Raw genomic sequence first — 17,560 nt, 5'->3', positions numbered from 1 at the left:
ACCCTCCCCTCCCCCTCCCGGCTCTGACAGGGTGATGTCAGCCGAGCACACACACAAACCCTGCAGTGTCCTCTGCTTGGATCCTATAGGGTTCCAGAAAGCTGGGTGGGCGCAAGCTGCCCACGGCTAAAGAACCCTCCCCCAGCCTATGGGGAGGATCCACAGAGCCCGGAAAACTCACATAATTACCAGGGACAACGGAAAAAATAACAAGGACGGGTGTGAAGGTCAAAGAGTCAAAAAAAGGAAACCTGACGGGGACACTGAGCAGAGAACCCCGGACAGGGCCCACTGCTCCTCAAAGGCGTCAAGGGATTCAGGGGATGCTGCCCAGAGGAGCTCTGCCCAGATGCATGAACAGAGTGAGGATCGGAAATAGGCCCCACAGTCGCAGAGAACCCCTCAGCCAACATCCTCTCCCTGGGGCTACAGACAGCCACCTTGGCCATCGCTAGGAAGAAGTTAACTGGGAGGTCCTGCAACTTTGTGGGGCCACGGACAGGGCGTGATAGATATGGAGGTGGGGGGAGAAATGCAGCCAAAAACGTAAAAGTAGGTCCAAGAGGAGCCAGAAAAGGGGCTGCAACCTGGCGCCCTTACGGTAAATGTGCATCAGGGTCTCCCTCATGCCGCAGAAAGGACAGGAGTGAACCGCACCCAATACATGCCCGTGCTCACAGGAGCCACCAGCCAATACCCCTGGTGGGCCGCGGGACTAGGATGGAATATAGGCTGGCCCCCACGGTTCCTCACCCTCGACAGATGACATTAGGTCCCATCACTTGGTATTGGGGCAGGACACGAGGGTGAGGAAATGGAGTCTGGAGCACAAGCATGTACAGATGTGCCCTTGGCGTGGTTCAAAAGTGAACTGGCTGCAGGTCACGCAGCTGGTTTGAGATAGCAGGGCGGGGCAGCCAGGGAGGCTCACGGGACAGGGGATCGATGAAAAGATCCAGAGGGCCCGTGGTGCGGGGTGGGCGAGGAGCACCCTCCCTCAGGACCTGCTCGAGGTAAGCTCGAGAGGCGGGTGACAAGGCTGCCCTCACCTCCTGAAGTACACACCGGGGAGTACGGAGGGTGAAGAGCCCCATACACAGAGTGAGCTGAGCTGAGCCTCTGCTTGGATGGGTGGCAGGTTTTTAGTGATAGGTCAGTTTTTGTCCCAGTGCCTAATGCCAGCTCCAGAGGAGCAGAGTTAAGGTTGTGTCGGGGTGGGAGACATTTCTAGCTCTGTGTTCTCTGGTTTCCAGAGGTTTACATTTTTCTTCACTTATCTCTTTATTTTCTGCTTTCCAGAGATTAAACGTTACCCATCCTCCCTGTTCTGGAAGGGTGTATCACTAACGAGTCCACTTTAACTTTGTGTGAAAGAAATATGGTACCGTGAATGTCATTTTTTTTTAAATAATTTATGCTTACAACCTTCACTTCATTGTAAAGATTTCTGCCTAGGAATATATTAAAGAATTAAAGGTAACAATATAAAGATTAAACCCAATTCTCCTTGTATATGGATTTGCTTTGGGAATATTTACAATTTCCTCATTTTTATGCAGATGGGGCAGTGCTATGATTGAAAGTTGAACATAGGGTTTGTATTTAATATCCTCAGTTGTTTGCAGAAAAGAAACTTCAAGCAAAAGAAGAAACAAGAGGCCAAAATGAAACAAAAGGTGCCCGTATATTTAGTAAAAGATGCATCACTGCAATAAATTCTGCTACTCCTGAAACAGCCATTTGGCTCGATCAACATCAGGTGAATTTGTAGTTATTGCTCTACACCAGTCACATGAAAGAAGAAGAAGATTGAATAATGTTGGGACAATGTCCCCAGCCAAGATTTTCTAACACAGGTTATGTAATCTGAGACCTAGCTCACCTGACTATGCATAAGTGCTGAGTAGCCAGTTGCTCTCTCTGGTTTTAATGGGAGCTGAGAGCTACTCAGTACTTATGAACATGAGGCCACTTATTTAGATACCTAATTATGGACTTGACATAGAGCACGTACATTGGGAAATCTCGGTCCCAGCTTTCATCAGGCTCCTTCCATTATTGGTCTTAGATGATGTTATATGAGGCAAGAGGAGGGTTCATGGGTTTGCCTCCGAAAACACACACTAAAAGGGTGACAAACTCCAGAAGTCCCTGGAATTAAGTTTATCGACAATGCCTCAGTGCAACAAAAGGACAAAGCTGGCAAAGTTTCTAGTGACCTCAGACACCCACTGTTCAGTGAAAGAAACACTCCGAGAGGGGAGCCCAGTAGCTGTTCGGTAAGAATATGAAACATTCTGGATGATACAAACCTTACTTAGCTTGGGTCGGTCATAGGGTAAGTGTCTGTCCATTGTGCACATGACGATCCTGTCGGAGAAACCTTCCTGTCTTAAGGTCTCTGCACAAACTAATCCAGCAGCACCTAAGAGACAGAAGGCCAGTAATTGCTACATGTGTATTTTATTTAGCAAATGAAAAGTTTAGCATCCATCTAGAAGAGGGCTCCATAATCTCTCACACCTTTTTTTGGTGAATCTAGCCCTTCATTTCTTTTGCTATGAATAAATAAATAAATAAATAAAAATGTAAACTGTAAAATCTGGCCTAGGATTTGACTAGCTCCAGAGATAATCAATACCACAAACGGTCCTTGTTCTATTACATAGTCATGCCATGGCAACATATGCCGAACAATGTTTTGGCCAAACAGTACTGAACCAGCTCGGGTGACCAGATGTCCCGATTTTATAGGGACAGTCCCAATTTTTGGGTCTTTTTCTTATATAGGCTCCTATTACCCCCCACCCCCTGTTCCAATTTTTCACACTTGCTGTCTGGTCACCCTAGAACCAGCTCTGGGCATATACTTGCAGCTTTGAAAAATGAGTAGAAATTTCTCAGACTTGGGGCTCTTCTGCGACGGAGCCTGCAATAATGATGTCTTTGCCAGCAAAGACTAGTCCATGCTAACCGTCATTGGAAAGGCAGCATCCACCATGTCTCCCTGTCCTCTGTAGAAAAGCAACAGCAGGGAAGTTTGTTGCTGCCTACAGACTGGTGGAGTTTTCTGTTCTGTAAAGTTTTGTTCCATCCACGAAAAACATTTTAAGAAAAGCACAAAGTACCAACACAAATGCAACTGGCCCCTCCTACTCCCACCCCTCCTCCAATTTGTCTCTGGTAAGTTTGGAACTAAAGCATGTCTACACTAGGGAAATTCTGTAAAATGATCCCATTGTTGCTATCATCATTTCAGCTTGGCTGGTGCTAATTATATTGAGAGCACTAGTGTCCAGGGGCTGTTTTAAGCACTGAACTGATCAAACATACTCTGAGCTGCATATGAGACCCAGTGCTTAAAGTAAGTACTGCAGCCAGTAACCCACCTGTGCTACAGCCATAGATTCCAAGGACAGACAGTAGCGCTGTGGTCATCTAGTCGGACCTCCTGCATAACAAAGGCCGTAGGACTTCCCTGAATTGATTCCTGTGTGAACTAGAGCAGATCTTTTGGAAAAACTAGGTTGTGGAAACCAATGCAGTTGAACTGGTGACAGAGCAATGGTGGAAGTTTTGCAAAATTTTCTTACTGTAGGCAAAGCTTTAATTCCAAACTTATGTAGCCCTAAGGATTAATCTGCTGGTCTGTATAAATATATCTTTCTTATAAATTTGAGTATTTGATGTAATAGGCTTATAGATTTATACTAAAATTAAGTTTGGCTGTAATGCAAGAGACCTACAGGCCAAAACCCTGTATGTTAAGCTAATGCGAAGTTAACACATTTTGGAACCCTTACCCAGAAGAGTAAAATTAGACAAAACACCCATGCAGATGTCTAGAGACCTTTGCCTGAACCAATAACAATGGAGGGTGGAAAAAGGATTTTTGCCCACAAATCTAACAAGCACACCACAAATGCCTACATACCTGTCATCCATACGCACATACATACTAGCCTATGGGGTACGTGTACCCTAACATTTCTGTGAGGAAAGAATAAAATTTGGGCGTAAGAGGAAGGATTTCCGATTAATGCCCTATAAAAAGGCGAGGCAGCTCGCCATGAGGCAAGGCAATCTACCCACCTATCTACTCCTCTCTACTCTTCATTGCCTCCACCTTCAACAACGTATCGATGCTACCCATCTATGGCGGCTATTAACTATTAATAGGCCGTACTTTATTTCTTTTCAAACGGTAAGTTTAAGGTAACTAGGCTAAGCCTATGTTTTATTTTAGTTGAGGAATACAGAGTTAAGTTAATGAGAGTAAACAACTCTGCATTTAGCTTCCTCTGCCAGAGGTGTGAAAACGGAAATTGCCACAGGCGTGGCCAACACCAGGTTATTAAAACAGAGTGTGAGTATTAACCCCGTTTGAGCTCATAAATATTGTGTTATTATAGATATCTTTTGAATAACAGTAATACAAGTGTAACTCCATAATTCTAACTGTTTTACCATTTGCTTACTATTTCATTGATTTTAATAAAAGGTCTTTATGACTATATCTGTCTCAGTGTGAGCTTCCGGTCATACCCCCGAAGGTCCTTTTATAAACTCCGTGAAGCCTGATTCAGGACAAACTTTATCTTCTGATCAAACAAACCGGCAAGCCAAAATCCATACTAATTAATAGCAATAATAATAATTATTAATAATGTTATTAATTGATTAACATTAATTAAATAAAATAAAATTAAGCGGATAAATTAAATCAACACTACTAACACACCCCAAATCAGGCTACACTTAATACACACCAGTTGGGAGAGAGATTGCGGAGGACAGGCCAGCAGGGCCAGAAGCTTTGCTATTATATACCTGCATTTTATACAGGCTAGGAGAGTGGAGGTTATCAGCAGCTCAGGAGCATGGGGGGAGTGTCTGAGGCCTTGTCTACACTTACCAAGGCATGCCGATTGATGCATTGGTGGTCAATTTAGCAGGTCTAAATCAACCGCTGATTGCTCTCCCATCGACTCCTGTACTCCACCTGAACGAGAAGTGCAAGGGGAGTCGACAGGAGAGCGTCTCCCATTGATGTTGCGTAGTGTGGACCCTGCGGTAAATAGATCTAAGTACATCGACTTCAGCTATGTTATTCACGTAGCTGAAGTTGCGTAACTTAGATCGATCTCCTCCCATAGTGTAGACCAGGCCTCAGGAACGGGTAGTTGGGGTGGTGAATAGACAGAGAACTGCCTGGGTGTCTGGTGACAGTTTAGGAGGAAACGACTGTATTCACGGAGTGGGAGAATTAAAACATATCAGGTGCAGGAGTTAGGGGTTACCTATACACAGGACCTCCCCATGTCCCTCTATTGCTCTGAATCTAGGGTGTGTATGGTCTCAGTACAGACCAGAAACATAACTTACTGGGCTAACTGTGCAGTGAAGAAATACTCTGAGAAACTTGCAGTAGGAGCAGTAGTTATTTACCCAGTGTGGGAGGTTGGGGAAGTGTTTCCACAAAGTTTGGGAGCAAATGTCTATAAATTAGTTGCATGGGGACATTGTACATAGAGTCGTAGATTTTCATCTAGTCTGACTTGCTGCATAGCCCAGGCCAATGGTTAGCGTAGTGGCATACCCAGATCTTGAGCTTAGTTAATAGTTCTGTATTGCTGGATCTGGTGTGTGGGTCTATACACATTAGGAGAGTGGACAGTTATGAACCCAAACTGGGAGTGGGCTGGGTGTATCCACAGACTGGTCGGGAAGATGAAGGGTGTACATCAGTTAGCATATACTATTTACTGTTCTCTTTATATCCTGCACTGTAATGATAGAGGTCTCCTGCTGTCAGCAGGCACATCTCGATACCTGCTCCGATGATCAGCACGTTGGTGCTACTGATATTGTAGTTGCTGAGGGAGATACATTTTGCCATAACCTTTGTCCTTCTTTGCATCAGAAGAGCCTGCGTAGCAATTAAGGAGATGATTGTCATTAACGGTTCAAAGCTTTAACTTTGCCAGGTACAAATGGGAACAGCTAGGAGTTATTTTGTAAAGCGGCTTGGATGAAAGCTTCACTCTTATTGCCTGAAGAGGATTCCAAACCCACACCCAACAAAAGCACTATGGGACTAAAAAACCTTTCCACCAGACATGTCACTATGCCACTTCCAGAAGGCAGCTGTAGAATAAATCCACCACCAGCCACAAATTCATCCAGGTCAGAAAGTTTGGGTACCAAACAAAGCTGTGGCAGTGCTGGTTAAATGTTCTTTAGCCTTACAACTATACATCAGCAAGTCCTAGCAAAGCAAAGTTCAGTGTAACTTCTATCACCCCATGCATGGTCCCCCACATTGCCAAATGGAGAGCTCAGCACAGGATGGCAGGGATGGGAAGGTATGATCCCTTTTCATCAAACCCCAACATTCACATGTGTAACCCGGGTAGATGGGACACTGCATCACAAATCATCTGTCCACATGCTGGCAGCCACAACTGATATTAGTGATCACTTTGGGCCAAATCTCTGAGTCACTGGAGCTCCTTAGATGTGTATGGGTGGATATCAGAATGTGGCTCCTAATAGACAGAATGTGCATAGAATCATAAGACTGGAAGGGACCTCAAGAGGTCTCTAGTCCAGTCCCCCACACTCAAGGCAGGACTAAGCATTATCTAGACCATCCCTGACAGATGTTCATCTAACCTGCTCTTAAACATCTCCAATGATGGAGATTCCACAACCTCCCTAGGCAACTTATTCCAGCGTTTAACCACCCTGACAGGAAGTTTTTCCTAATGTCCAGCCCAAACCCCCTTGCTGCAGTTTAAGCCCATTGCTTCTTGTCCTATCTTCAGAAGTTGAAGAGAACAATTTTTCTCCTTCCTCCTTGCAACAACCTTTCATGTACTTGAAAACTGTTATCGTGTCCCCTCTCAGTCTTCTCTTCCCCAGACTAAACAAACCCAATTTTTATAATCTTCCCTAATAGCTCATGTTTTCTAGACGTTTAATCATTTTTCTTGCTATCTGAGCAGTCTCTAAAAGCAAACGTAGAGCATTCTTTGTGGTACTCCCTAGCGGGCAGCAGATAACCTCAGTAACGTGGACCCCTGAGTGTGGAAGGGCTATTTATTTTTTACCTAACCAGAGGGCCAAAGGGTCAAATCACCCTTGCCTCCCAGCAAGCTGCCGTCCCCAGTCCCTGTGTTTGGATGCCAATGGAATCTCTCCTCCTCACCTGTTTGCTCGCTCGGATGTACACCTTCTCCTTCTCGATTTTCACCTGGGGCAAGAAGACAGCAGCAGTTTGCAGCGCAGTTAGCGTCTCTGGGTTTAAAGGGAGGGTTCTGTGCTAACTGCTGAACTAAACATAGGTCAATGCAAAACAGGTTCTGTCCGCTCAGCCACACTGCACGCTCGCCTTACTCCCTGCATGGCCCATGTAGGAGCTGGCTGGCTCTCCTACCTCCAGGGGGCTGGGACTTTCCCTGTTAACTAGTATCAGGTGTACAAGGATCGTTAGCAGAGTGTCCATCTCTGTTTGTCTGGGTTCTTATCTCACATGCCTAAGTGACTTTTCAGCACCACTGTGTCCTGGGGGGCACCTGGATGCCCTTCTCCCCTCCTTCTTTGCCCGCCCCACCACTCTTCACCAGCAGCAGCCATTGTGTAACAAGCCCTTCCCATGTATGCGCCCCCTCCCTTTCTCTCTCCTTTTTCCTTACCCTGGAGGCTCGGTTTCAAAGGAGCTGGCTGGCACTTGCAGATGGGTGCAGGGCAAAGGGGTCAGCTGGACTCATGGGGGTCAGGTGCAGGGAGCAGTGACTGGGGTCACATGAAGTCACCACCACCCCTGCACTCGGGAGACCCCAGCTCTGCACTCTGAAAGGAAAACATTTCCCCCGCCCCCTCCTCCCTTGATGGTCATTTCTTTCTCTACAGATTGAAAGATCTCACCTGGAATTTGGGTAAGCTGTCCAAGCCAGGGAAGTCCTCTATATCACCAGTGCCAATGCTGAAACAAGCCCCGTGCCAGGGACAGCGCACTCTTCCTTTGGATAAAACCCCTGCAAAAGGCATGGCAGGAGCAAGTCACACTTCACCATAGATCCTTCCCTACCATTTCCTAGCAATCCCGGTGAGATCGTAGCGCAGCAACATCCTGGCAACGTTCCTGATGGCCAGTGACCAGGCGTTGGCCCCCTTCATGCTGGCTCAGTGACATTGCAGAAGCATGTCAACATATAGTCCCAGATCTGGAGGCCACTGTATTAGCCTCTGTCATTGATCCTGGAGGGGATGGAACTGCAGGTGCTGAAGATAGGTCAGTCCTGCTGAGGTGATCAGGGTTGATCGCAGGGGGATGCAGTCCAAGGCCTGGCTTGAGAGTGGGAGAACTGTGTGATTCCATCCAAAGAGGTGATGGCTCGAGGCCTGGGAAAGGGGTGCCCTTGAAGAGACCAGGAGGGATCAGAGGTGCAGCTCACCTAGGAACTGTGACAGGGCTCACTGGATTTTAAATTGTGCAGTCCAGTGCTCAGGCACGGGACCCGAGTTGGGGGGTGAAAAGGCTGTTATATAGACCCTTGTGCTCCCCTATTGCAGGGGTGACAGTGGTTGGTTCAGCTGGGAGCTGGAGCAGAGCTGAAAGTCTGGTGTCTAGGGACCAAAGCCAGCTCTCTCATGAGCCCAGCAGGTAAACACACACCAATAAGCTATAACCATATCAGCTCCTTTGTAACAAGAGAACCGTATCCACCCTAGGGGCTGTACCAATTTCACCTGAAATAGTTAAATTTGCTGAAAAAATGGCATGTAGAGCAGCTCTTACTGTCTTTGAGGTAAGAATGTTTATGTGGTATGGCTGGTTATGTGCAGAACCAGACTGTGAGCGAGGGGTGGGGGGGGCGGTGAGGAGCTCTGGTTTCCAGATAAGAAGCAGGACCACAGCAGAGCCATCCACATAGAGGATGGAATTTCTAACTGATCTATCGTAGAGAAGAATAGTTCCCCTCTGCTGCAGGAATCACTGCATGAAAGTCTCAGGCCCCTGGTGAGACCTGAAGACATCCCAGCAGATCGATGATCGGCCAGCAGGACGGCCAGTGGAGAGGCACGGCAATCGGCCAGCAGGGCGGTGAGTGGAGCCTGGTGGGAGAGGCGTGGCGATTGGCCAGCAGGGCGGCCGGTGGAGAGGAGCAGAGTGCCAATCAGCTGGGCAGTGGAGCGAGTAAGGTGCCTTCTTACTCCTCCACCGGGGACCTCTCAATCCTGGGTCTGCCTTGACCAAGGATGATAACTGTGAGTGGGCTGCAGAGAAGGGATGGGCATGTTAAGGGGACTTTTGGTTGCTGAACTTAAGAACCTGAGGGGAAAAGGACACTGTCCAACTTACTTGGGGGTGGGTCTTTTGCTCATGGTTTATGTTTATGAACCCTGTTTGTGGTGTTTTCCCAATTTAATGCCGAGTTATGTCCCTCCTTTTATTAAAAGTTTCTTTGCTACACTCAGACTGCGTGCTTGCGAGAGGGGAAGTATTTCCTCTTAGAGGCACCCAGGGGTGGTGGGCTCAAGCCGGTTTCATGATGTATTGTTGAAAAGGAACCCCCAGATACCGAACCTGGCCCTTGTTGCTGCCAACTCAGACTGGCAGAAAGATTTCCTTTCTATTCTTCAAACATCATTTTAAGAGATTTCACTCCGAGATATACTGCACAGGCTAGCACGAGATCTGTTAGCAAACCAAACATGGACAGAGTGCTCTGCAGAGGGTTTTGATCCCTTTCCTGGATTATAAATGTATGTTTACCTCACAGGCAGGATGTCTCCACAGACCTGAAAATTCTGCAATGTAGTGAATGATACCAAATGGCTCAGATTCTTCATGCAGATCCATAATCTGTTGTGAATGTCTGATTCATGTTCATACTCGTACAGACTAACCTTTCACCAGTGGGGCTCCGTAGTGAGGGCATTTGTGTCCCATTGCATAGTAGTCTCCATTTTCCTTTATCAGCAGAGCCTTCCCACAACCCAGGTCTACTTCGCGCATCCTGGAGGTAAAAAGCATGACAAATATAGTATACATACTAGATATTTATTATTGTTACTATGATTTATTATCACTGCCTTTTGATCTGCTTGGGCTGTCACATGTCAGAGAGCCAGTCCCAAGCTTCCACATTAGCTAGTGGTTTCTTTTTTGCTTTAAGCACAGTTACTTACAGTAAGTGGAGATTCTTCAAGATGTGTGGTCTCTAGCTGTACTCCGTCCATGGGTACGCACAGGGCTGTCCTAAGGATTGATGGGGCCCCATGGAGTATTATTAACCTGGTCCCCCTGTGCCCGACGGCAGCCTGGGCTCGCATGTGTATTGTAGATAAGGGGGGGTCTTTTGAAGGATTTATTTAAAAAACGATATTATGTCTGAAGATCCAAGCATTTAAAGCTAAAGATGAATACTCAGATTGTGCATTGAAAAATCGATGCAAGGATTTTTTAGAGAGGTGATTTTAGAATCTTCAGCAACACACCAATGAAATATTTTTAAAGCAAATTTTAAACTAAGGCCCTGTAGACTGACATGTTCTGAGTGACTATTACAGTGACACACGACTGGTTTTGTCAGGACATTCAGAAACCGACAGTATATGCCTGGGGGTTGGCAAATGCCTGTTAAATGGCTTCATTACCACTTGACTGGCTCTTGAACAGTTTCAGTGTTGTGCTAATAGATCTGGCAGGCTGGAAAGTTTTTTCCCTTTTAAGTACTAGATCCCCTCAGGAGGCAGACTCACCAGGCTGAAGCAGCCAGCTGTGGTGGGAGCCTGCAGGAAGGGTCAGAACAGGGGTAGGAAGAGGTGAGGGGTGGACAATAAGACCCAGGGGTGCCCCAAATTTTTGGGTGCCCTACACAGCCGTGTATGCTGCGTATGCCTAAGGATGGCCCTGGGTACGCATGCGCACCGTGGGCCTGAGTGCAGAGATTTCAACAAGCAGTGTCCCTTGGTGTGCTCATGCGCAGTAGATCGCCTCGTGCTCTTGAGTGAGGATATAAGAAGCAGTGCAGGCTGACGCCGCCTCCGTTCCTCTCCTTACAGCTCATCTAATCAGATTTGCAGCAGAGGGGATGGAGGGCGGGTCGCGGAATGCAGATAAGGACCACACATCTCAAAGAACCACCAGTGACAGTAAGTAACCTCCACTTCTTCTTTGAGGGCTGGTTCCCGCGTGTATTCCACACATGGGAGATTGACAAACTGTATTCAGATTGGAGGTGGGTGCCAGGAAGCTGGCAACAAAGATGTGTGCAGTACTGCAGATCCCACTGCTGCATCCGCAGCAGTGGCTTGGACTAATGTATAATGTCTAGCAAACACATATATGGAGCTCCAGGTGGCTGCTCTGCATATATCCTGCATTGGGACCTCCTCCAGGGGTGCTACTGTAGTGGCCTGCAGACCCGTGGACTGGACCATTATATTGCTCTGAGGTGGGATGCGAGCTAGTCTTCAGCATTTGATAATGCAGCCAGAAACCCACTTTGAAATCCTCTGAAAGGATATAGCCTGACCACGGGATCTCCCTGCTATCACAACAAAGTCTTGGGACTTTGATGGACTTGGTTCTTTGCAGGTCAAAGCCAGTGCACACCTGATGTTGAGGGAATGAAGTCTCTTCTCTTCATGTGATGCATAGGGTTTCAGAAAAAGGACAGGTAAGGAAATACACTGATGAAGGTAGAATTTGGAGAGGACCTTAGGTAGAAATTTAGAGTGAAGAAGGGATACTTTGGTATGTCAAGCCTCCTTTACAGTATTTCATAAGAACAGAGTACAGTCCAAACCAGTGTGGGCTGTGTCACCCCTGCCGTGACCTGGGGTGTTTTGCAATGCCTTGCTGCTGTAGCCTCCAATCTGGACTGCTCACAAACAGCCACCAGCATGCAGGTCACTCCCAGATGCATTTGTGTAACCGCAGACTGCCAGTCACACCCTGGCTCTCACCAGCCTTGGTCATACTGCGGAGTGACCCCAACACACTCCCAGTCCTGGACTGTCCCCCAGAAATGTATGTCCTGTACTGTCCTGCCCTCTCCTGGACAGTGCAAATATATTAAGTCTGTTATTCCTTTAAGGGAATCATATACCAACTCACTACCGTACCCTGGAGTTACCTTGTCACTTCCGCTTAAACAATAAAACAAGTTTATACAAGAGATACATTTCAAGTGAGTGTAAGTCATGAGGCATATGAGTCAGAAACGGTTACAAGAAAAATAAAGATAAAATACTTTCTAGTACCTAAGCAAAACGTCTCACTGAATGCTTCCATCAAGATTACAGACCAAACATTTTAGGTAGGAACCCCTTCCGTAGAGTTCTTGGTGGAAACAAGCAACAAATGCTGCACTTCTCCAAGACGTGCGTCTCCCCCAAACAGTAGAGGCAGCGTTGGTGTTGTTGCTGACACAGAAGGATTTAGGGCAGGAAACACAGTTTTTGAAGCCCAGAGTCTAGGTGTGGTCCCCGACTCTGGGGAGGGAATCCCCAGTCCAGGAAAACAAACTACACTAATTACACTAAGACTAACTGATCTAAGCTAAAGAATAACTATTTACAATCTTATCAACAGGTTTTCTGAAAGGCTGAAGCAGGGGAGGATACTGGATTCAAACTCAGGCCATCTGACGACATTATCTAACTCTTTCTGTAGCTGTTACAAACTGCATTGCAGATCCAATCACTGCTGTGCTGGCCACTAGGACAGCTTTGCCAACCATTCATCAACACTGCGTGATTCCCCCCAGCACGTCAAACATTGACCCAAGTGCATAACAATGTATTCAGCATCTGTGTTAGATCTTAGGTCAATATTTTTTACACAGTTGGATTGATTTGAATTGCCGGGGGATGCTGGTGACACACATCACCAGTACGGGCATCAGCGCAGCTTAGACGGACTCCTGATCAAACCAGGGCTCTAGAAAGCTCCTGGGCTAAATTCCTCCCATCTTCCCTTTCTCATTTGAATCAACTTATGGTAGCAATAACATCTGGAATGGATCTGTTTCATTTTTGATACTGGTTACCTCAATTTAATGTGCACTTTTGATTTTAAAAAATGGGCCAGTTCTCAGGGGGCATAAAGTGATGCAGCTTCATTAAATTCAATGGCCAATTTACACCATTCGGCATTTTGAGCCCATTGACTTCAATGGGACTGTGCTGATTACATTGAAACCAGTAAGACTAAATCCCCTTTCAGTGAGGTTCATCGATTCCAAGGCCAGAAGACCTCCAATAGTACACAGGTCAGAGAACTTCCCTAAAATAATTCCTTTGAACTAGAGCATAAGTTTCAGAAAAACATCCAATCTTGATTGAAAAGTTGCCGGTGAAGGATAATCCAACATGACGCTGGGTCGATGTTGAGCTGACTGACACCAGCAGGGGGTCTGGTCCCACTGCTACAATGAGATCCAATTGCTTTACACTGGCAGAGGATCTGGCCTTCCTGGCTTCCATGGGGCGGCACGCATCCTGCTGGCTAAGGAACTGGCGGAAGATGTTCAGCAGCATGGCAGCAGGTATTCCATTCCTGACTAGTGCATTTACACACGGAATGCTGCTCTCCAGGGAGTTTTGGTGCAAGGATCTCTCGTCTCAATCTCCTGGGTATGGTGAGTTGTTGCCCTTTCTGTGGAGCCTGGCTGTGGTCTGTCAGCTTGCCCTCGGGATCACTGGGAGTATATTTAGTGATACTGCCAAAGCAAACGCTCTCACTTGCAGGAGGGAGTTTCCAAACTGTTTTAGGATGCAGCAGTGATGTTTATTCAGGTTTTTGCAATTAAAAAAAACAAAATGAAGAATCTTTATTTATAACCAAACAGCTCCCCTCCATTGTGGTGGGCAGCTCTGCAACATATTAGCAAAATATACATTCATCAGTGTCGTCATTTCAGATGAACTGTCCGTAGCTTGTACAATCATTAACATGAAGCCACTTAACACTATGTCTCACCATCAGCTTCATCCCCAAATCCCTGGGAGAAGAGATGGGTTTTGCGGCATGCCAGGAAGAATAACTCCGCTTTGGCAGACTAAGAGGGAAGCAAGTTGAAAAACCTGCCCTTTACAATGAACACTTGCTAGCAAATCCCTCCATGTAAACCCAGGGGACTGCAGAAGGTGCTCTTCCACCGCTCCCAATGGGGGGAGAGAGAGAGATCTTTAGCTCAAGATTAGATCTCTATCTACAAGTTCTGCTTCAAGTCAACCACAGGTTACTGAGATCCATGCAGGAATCACAGGGTGAGCCCCCTGGCCAGTATTATGCAGTTCAGACCAGATTAACACAATGGTCCCTTTTGGCCTTAAACCCTAACAATCTATGAAATCATTACTGCCTCTGCTGCCAACAGGGCTAGACTGACAATAACTTTCCCTATAGGACAGCATACGAACCAAATCTCCCCATCTCTTACGAGACCTGCCCTTCTTCTGGAATGTCCCTCCTCTTCCCACACCACAGACAGCCACGGCGACACTTGACAAAGGTTGACAGGGGAATATTCAAAACCTTCAGACTCTCCAATCCTTTAAATGCCCAGCATGGCCCCTGTCCCTCTGTTAAGGCCTTTTATTGAAGCCTTTAATGAGCTAAATATACTTCCGCAATTGGTTCTAAATCTGCGTCCCCTCCTGACAACTGCCATCCAGGGTGGGTGGGTCTGTGTCTCATCTCTCAGTTCAGTTTGAACCAGGCAGCTGGCAGATCTCTCTGGGCCAAGTGCCCTTGATTGCCAAGCAACCTCCCAGAGGAATGGCAGAATCTCCCATGGCCTCCTCGTTTTATGCTGCAAGTCTCAGTTATCCTAGCTGACCTATTTTTGGAAGTTAGGTGCCTGAATGACTTTGTGAATCCCACCTCTCCGGTGGTCTGTAGGTCTCTGCTGGGGTCCTAGCTAGAATGCTGGTGCTCCCATGGGGACATCATCAGAGTCCCCCTGCTGTGCAACAAAGTGGAGCACCTGGCAGACCTCAGTTCTGCACCTGCCTACCTTTACCCCCAAATTGTCCCAATGGAACAGTCCTTTTTGGCATGTGCTTAAATACCTTGCTGATGGGCCCCTAAGCAGCAGTATGGGCTCCTGCTAAGGGCATACCACAGTTTTATCTGAGCAGAATGCTGCAAGGGCTCTGCTCCCTCCCCCGTACCTGTTTAGTCCTTGCAGTAAGCACAACCCAAATGGAATAAAGAGCTCAATGCATTCTCATGCTTCACCACACGCAAAAGGAACAAGTCTTGCTGCATTCTTCAGGTGGATTTTATTTCAGAGCAAACCCACAGTTCTTGTTAAATGACAACTTCAGAGTTATGAAAAGATAAGAGAAATGGTTTACAGCCACCCGAAGGAACCACTTGACCGGAGACAGATAATCATCAGCACCTGATGTCTTGAAGCAAATACAGAAACCTGGTGCAAAAGATTTCAAATGACACACTCATTCCGCAAGTGAGCGAGATGGCTATTTATAACCGAGGGCTGTTAGAATGAAGCAATCTGCTCAATTAGAGTCATTGCTATTAAGATAGATTTTATTCCATATTTTAAAAAAAAGGGGGGGTGGGTATTAAGGTTTGTCATGTCTGCCCAGCTTGCACTCACAAGTCAGGAAATGCCAGTTAAAATGCAGCTCTGTCCTGAAAAAAAGCCTTGGGAAGACCAGCCTCTGTCTGTGTGTTCCCTGTTCATTTTTGTCTCACTGACTCCACATCAGTTTCTAAGCACAAAGATGTTGTTTTAAAACTTCCTCAGCGCTGAGAATCAGGCTGTCTCCTTTCCATCTCACTCCTTCTCATTAGTTGCTTGGGGGTTTGCATGGGTGTAGTGGAGGGAGAGTTTGGGCTCCAGATAAGCCCCGTTTGGTTCTAATCTCAGATTTCTGGAGGAGCAGAAAGGACTGACAGAAAGAATAGCTTTGTACTCACAAACTGAGCAAATGAGCAAGGTGAAAGAGTCAATACACAGAATGCAATCATGCCATACCCAGCTCTAGTTCTGCCCCCACGTGTGTGTACATTTCCAGCCCACTCCTTCATGGAAAGATCCCAGGCTATTTCTCAAAGAAGTAATAGATTAATGTCTTCTGATCTCCTGCATAACACACACTATAGGACTTCCCTGAAATAGCTCCTGTTTGAACTAGAGCAGACTTCTTAGAAAACCATCCAATCTTCAGTTTAAAATGTTCAGTGATGGAGAATCCGCAAGTTGTTCCAACGGTTACATCACCTCTGTTAAAAATGTGCACCTTATTTTGAGTCTGAATTTGTCTAGCTTCAGTTTCCAGCCCCTGGATCGTGTTATACCTTTCTCTGCTAGACTGAAGAACCCCTTATTATTACATTTCTGCTCCCTGGGCAGGCACTTTTAAACTGTGATGAAGTCACCCCTTAACCTTCTCTTTGTTAAACTAAATAGACTGAGCTTTTTATGACATCCAGAAAGTTTATTGCTATCACTGCATCTCATCATACAATCAGCATTTGATATAATAAAGCTAAACATGATCAGAAACAATTAGGAATTAGTAAGCAAACACTATTCCTCTATACGGCTAGGCACAGCAATCCACGTCAGTCATGTCCTCATATGAATCCATACTATGAATCACCAGGTCATTCATAACTCCACTGCATGGCAGTCAAGTCCCCACCCGTCCCCAAGCACTGAACATCCCCAAATCAATCAGCTCATTCTCCCTCCTCTGCACAAGCACATCCATAAAGATACTATTCCCCCTTTTCTACTGGGCCATGCAAGTCCCGAATGTGGGAGCACAAAACATCCCTGACTTTGGTTGTCTGGGTGCAGCCAACTCCAGCTGTGCTGGTTCCCTTTCAGGCTGAGTGTACCGATGCAGTGGTCCCTTGCTGTCCCCTTCAAAATCTAGATGAAACCACGGGGACTGAAACAACAAAGGCTGAAGTACCATCAGCGCGCAGTGAAAACCCAGCTCTACAGTTCCTTCACATGAACTGCAAATGGCACCCATCTTCCGCTTTCTCAGTGACAAGCAGACACAGGCAACTGCCTGGAGGAGAGCGGACTGAAACTGAACCTAGACCAGACTGAAGCAATGCTGGTGAGACAGGGTTAGCACCTGGAATAACTCACCCCTCCCTCCCACCAAAGGCATCTGCACTGCAGTCCATAGGTATGAGACCCTGCACTCCCATTTCCCTTTGCAATTGGTCAGAATATTGCACCTGATCCTGTCGCACTCAGTGGGCCATGGCTATCCATGCATCTACACTCGGATACTGCAGTTCTCTGTATCTAGGAATGAAGGGCTATGCCCAGGGGACGCTCCAGTTAGTTCAGAATGTGGCAGCCTCAGGCTCAGCAGCTGAGGGTCACCAGGAAGAACACATCACTCCAATGTGCCACTCTGCACTGGTCCCTATTGAACAGAATCCTGCGCAAGCACTTGACCCGATTTTCAGAGTTCTGCCTGGAATGTCTCTCTGTCTCTACCATGACGGTTTTGGTTCTGCTGCAGAAATGAAGCTGTGGATGAA

At 46.7% G+C, this 17,560-nt stretch overlaps 1 protein-coding gene and 1 long non-coding RNA gene across 2 annotated transcripts in view; one reads left to right on the top strand and one right to left on the bottom strand.

The window, feature by feature from the left end:
* AIFM3 (apoptosis inducing factor mitochondria associated 3) overlaps positions 1-17,560 on the bottom strand; it is an 82,451-nt gene that overhangs the window by 41,804 nt on the left and 23,087 nt on the right. The window contains exons 4-8 of the mRNA XM_044990342.1: positions 9,916-10,025; positions 7,930-8,039; positions 7,211-7,255; positions 5,833-5,929; positions 2,313-2,425 (exon numbers count right to left, since the gene is read on the bottom strand). Coding sequence (XP_044846277.1) covers positions 2,313-2,425; positions 5,833-5,929; positions 7,211-7,255; positions 7,930-8,039; positions 9,916-10,025 — 475 coding nt within the window. The remainder of the gene's footprint in view (positions 1-2,312; positions 2,426-5,832; positions 5,930-7,210; positions 7,256-7,929; positions 8,040-9,915; positions 10,026-17,560) is intronic.
* Positions 11,074-13,578, top strand: LOC123351141. Its single transcript, XR_006573931.1, has 3 exons — positions 11,074-11,163; positions 11,609-11,690; positions 12,608-13,578. It is a non-coding gene; the product is annotated as an uncharacterized LOC123351141 (long non-coding RNA).

The sequence above is a fragment of the Mauremys mutica genome, chromosome 16 (genome assembly GCF_020497125.1).
Source record: "Mauremys mutica isolate MM-2020 ecotype Southern chromosome 16, ASM2049712v1, whole genome shotgun sequence".
Taxonomy (NCBI): Eukaryota; Metazoa; Chordata; order Testudines; family Geoemydidae; genus Mauremys; species Mauremys mutica.
This window is presented reverse-complemented; position numbering and strand designations above follow the sequence as displayed.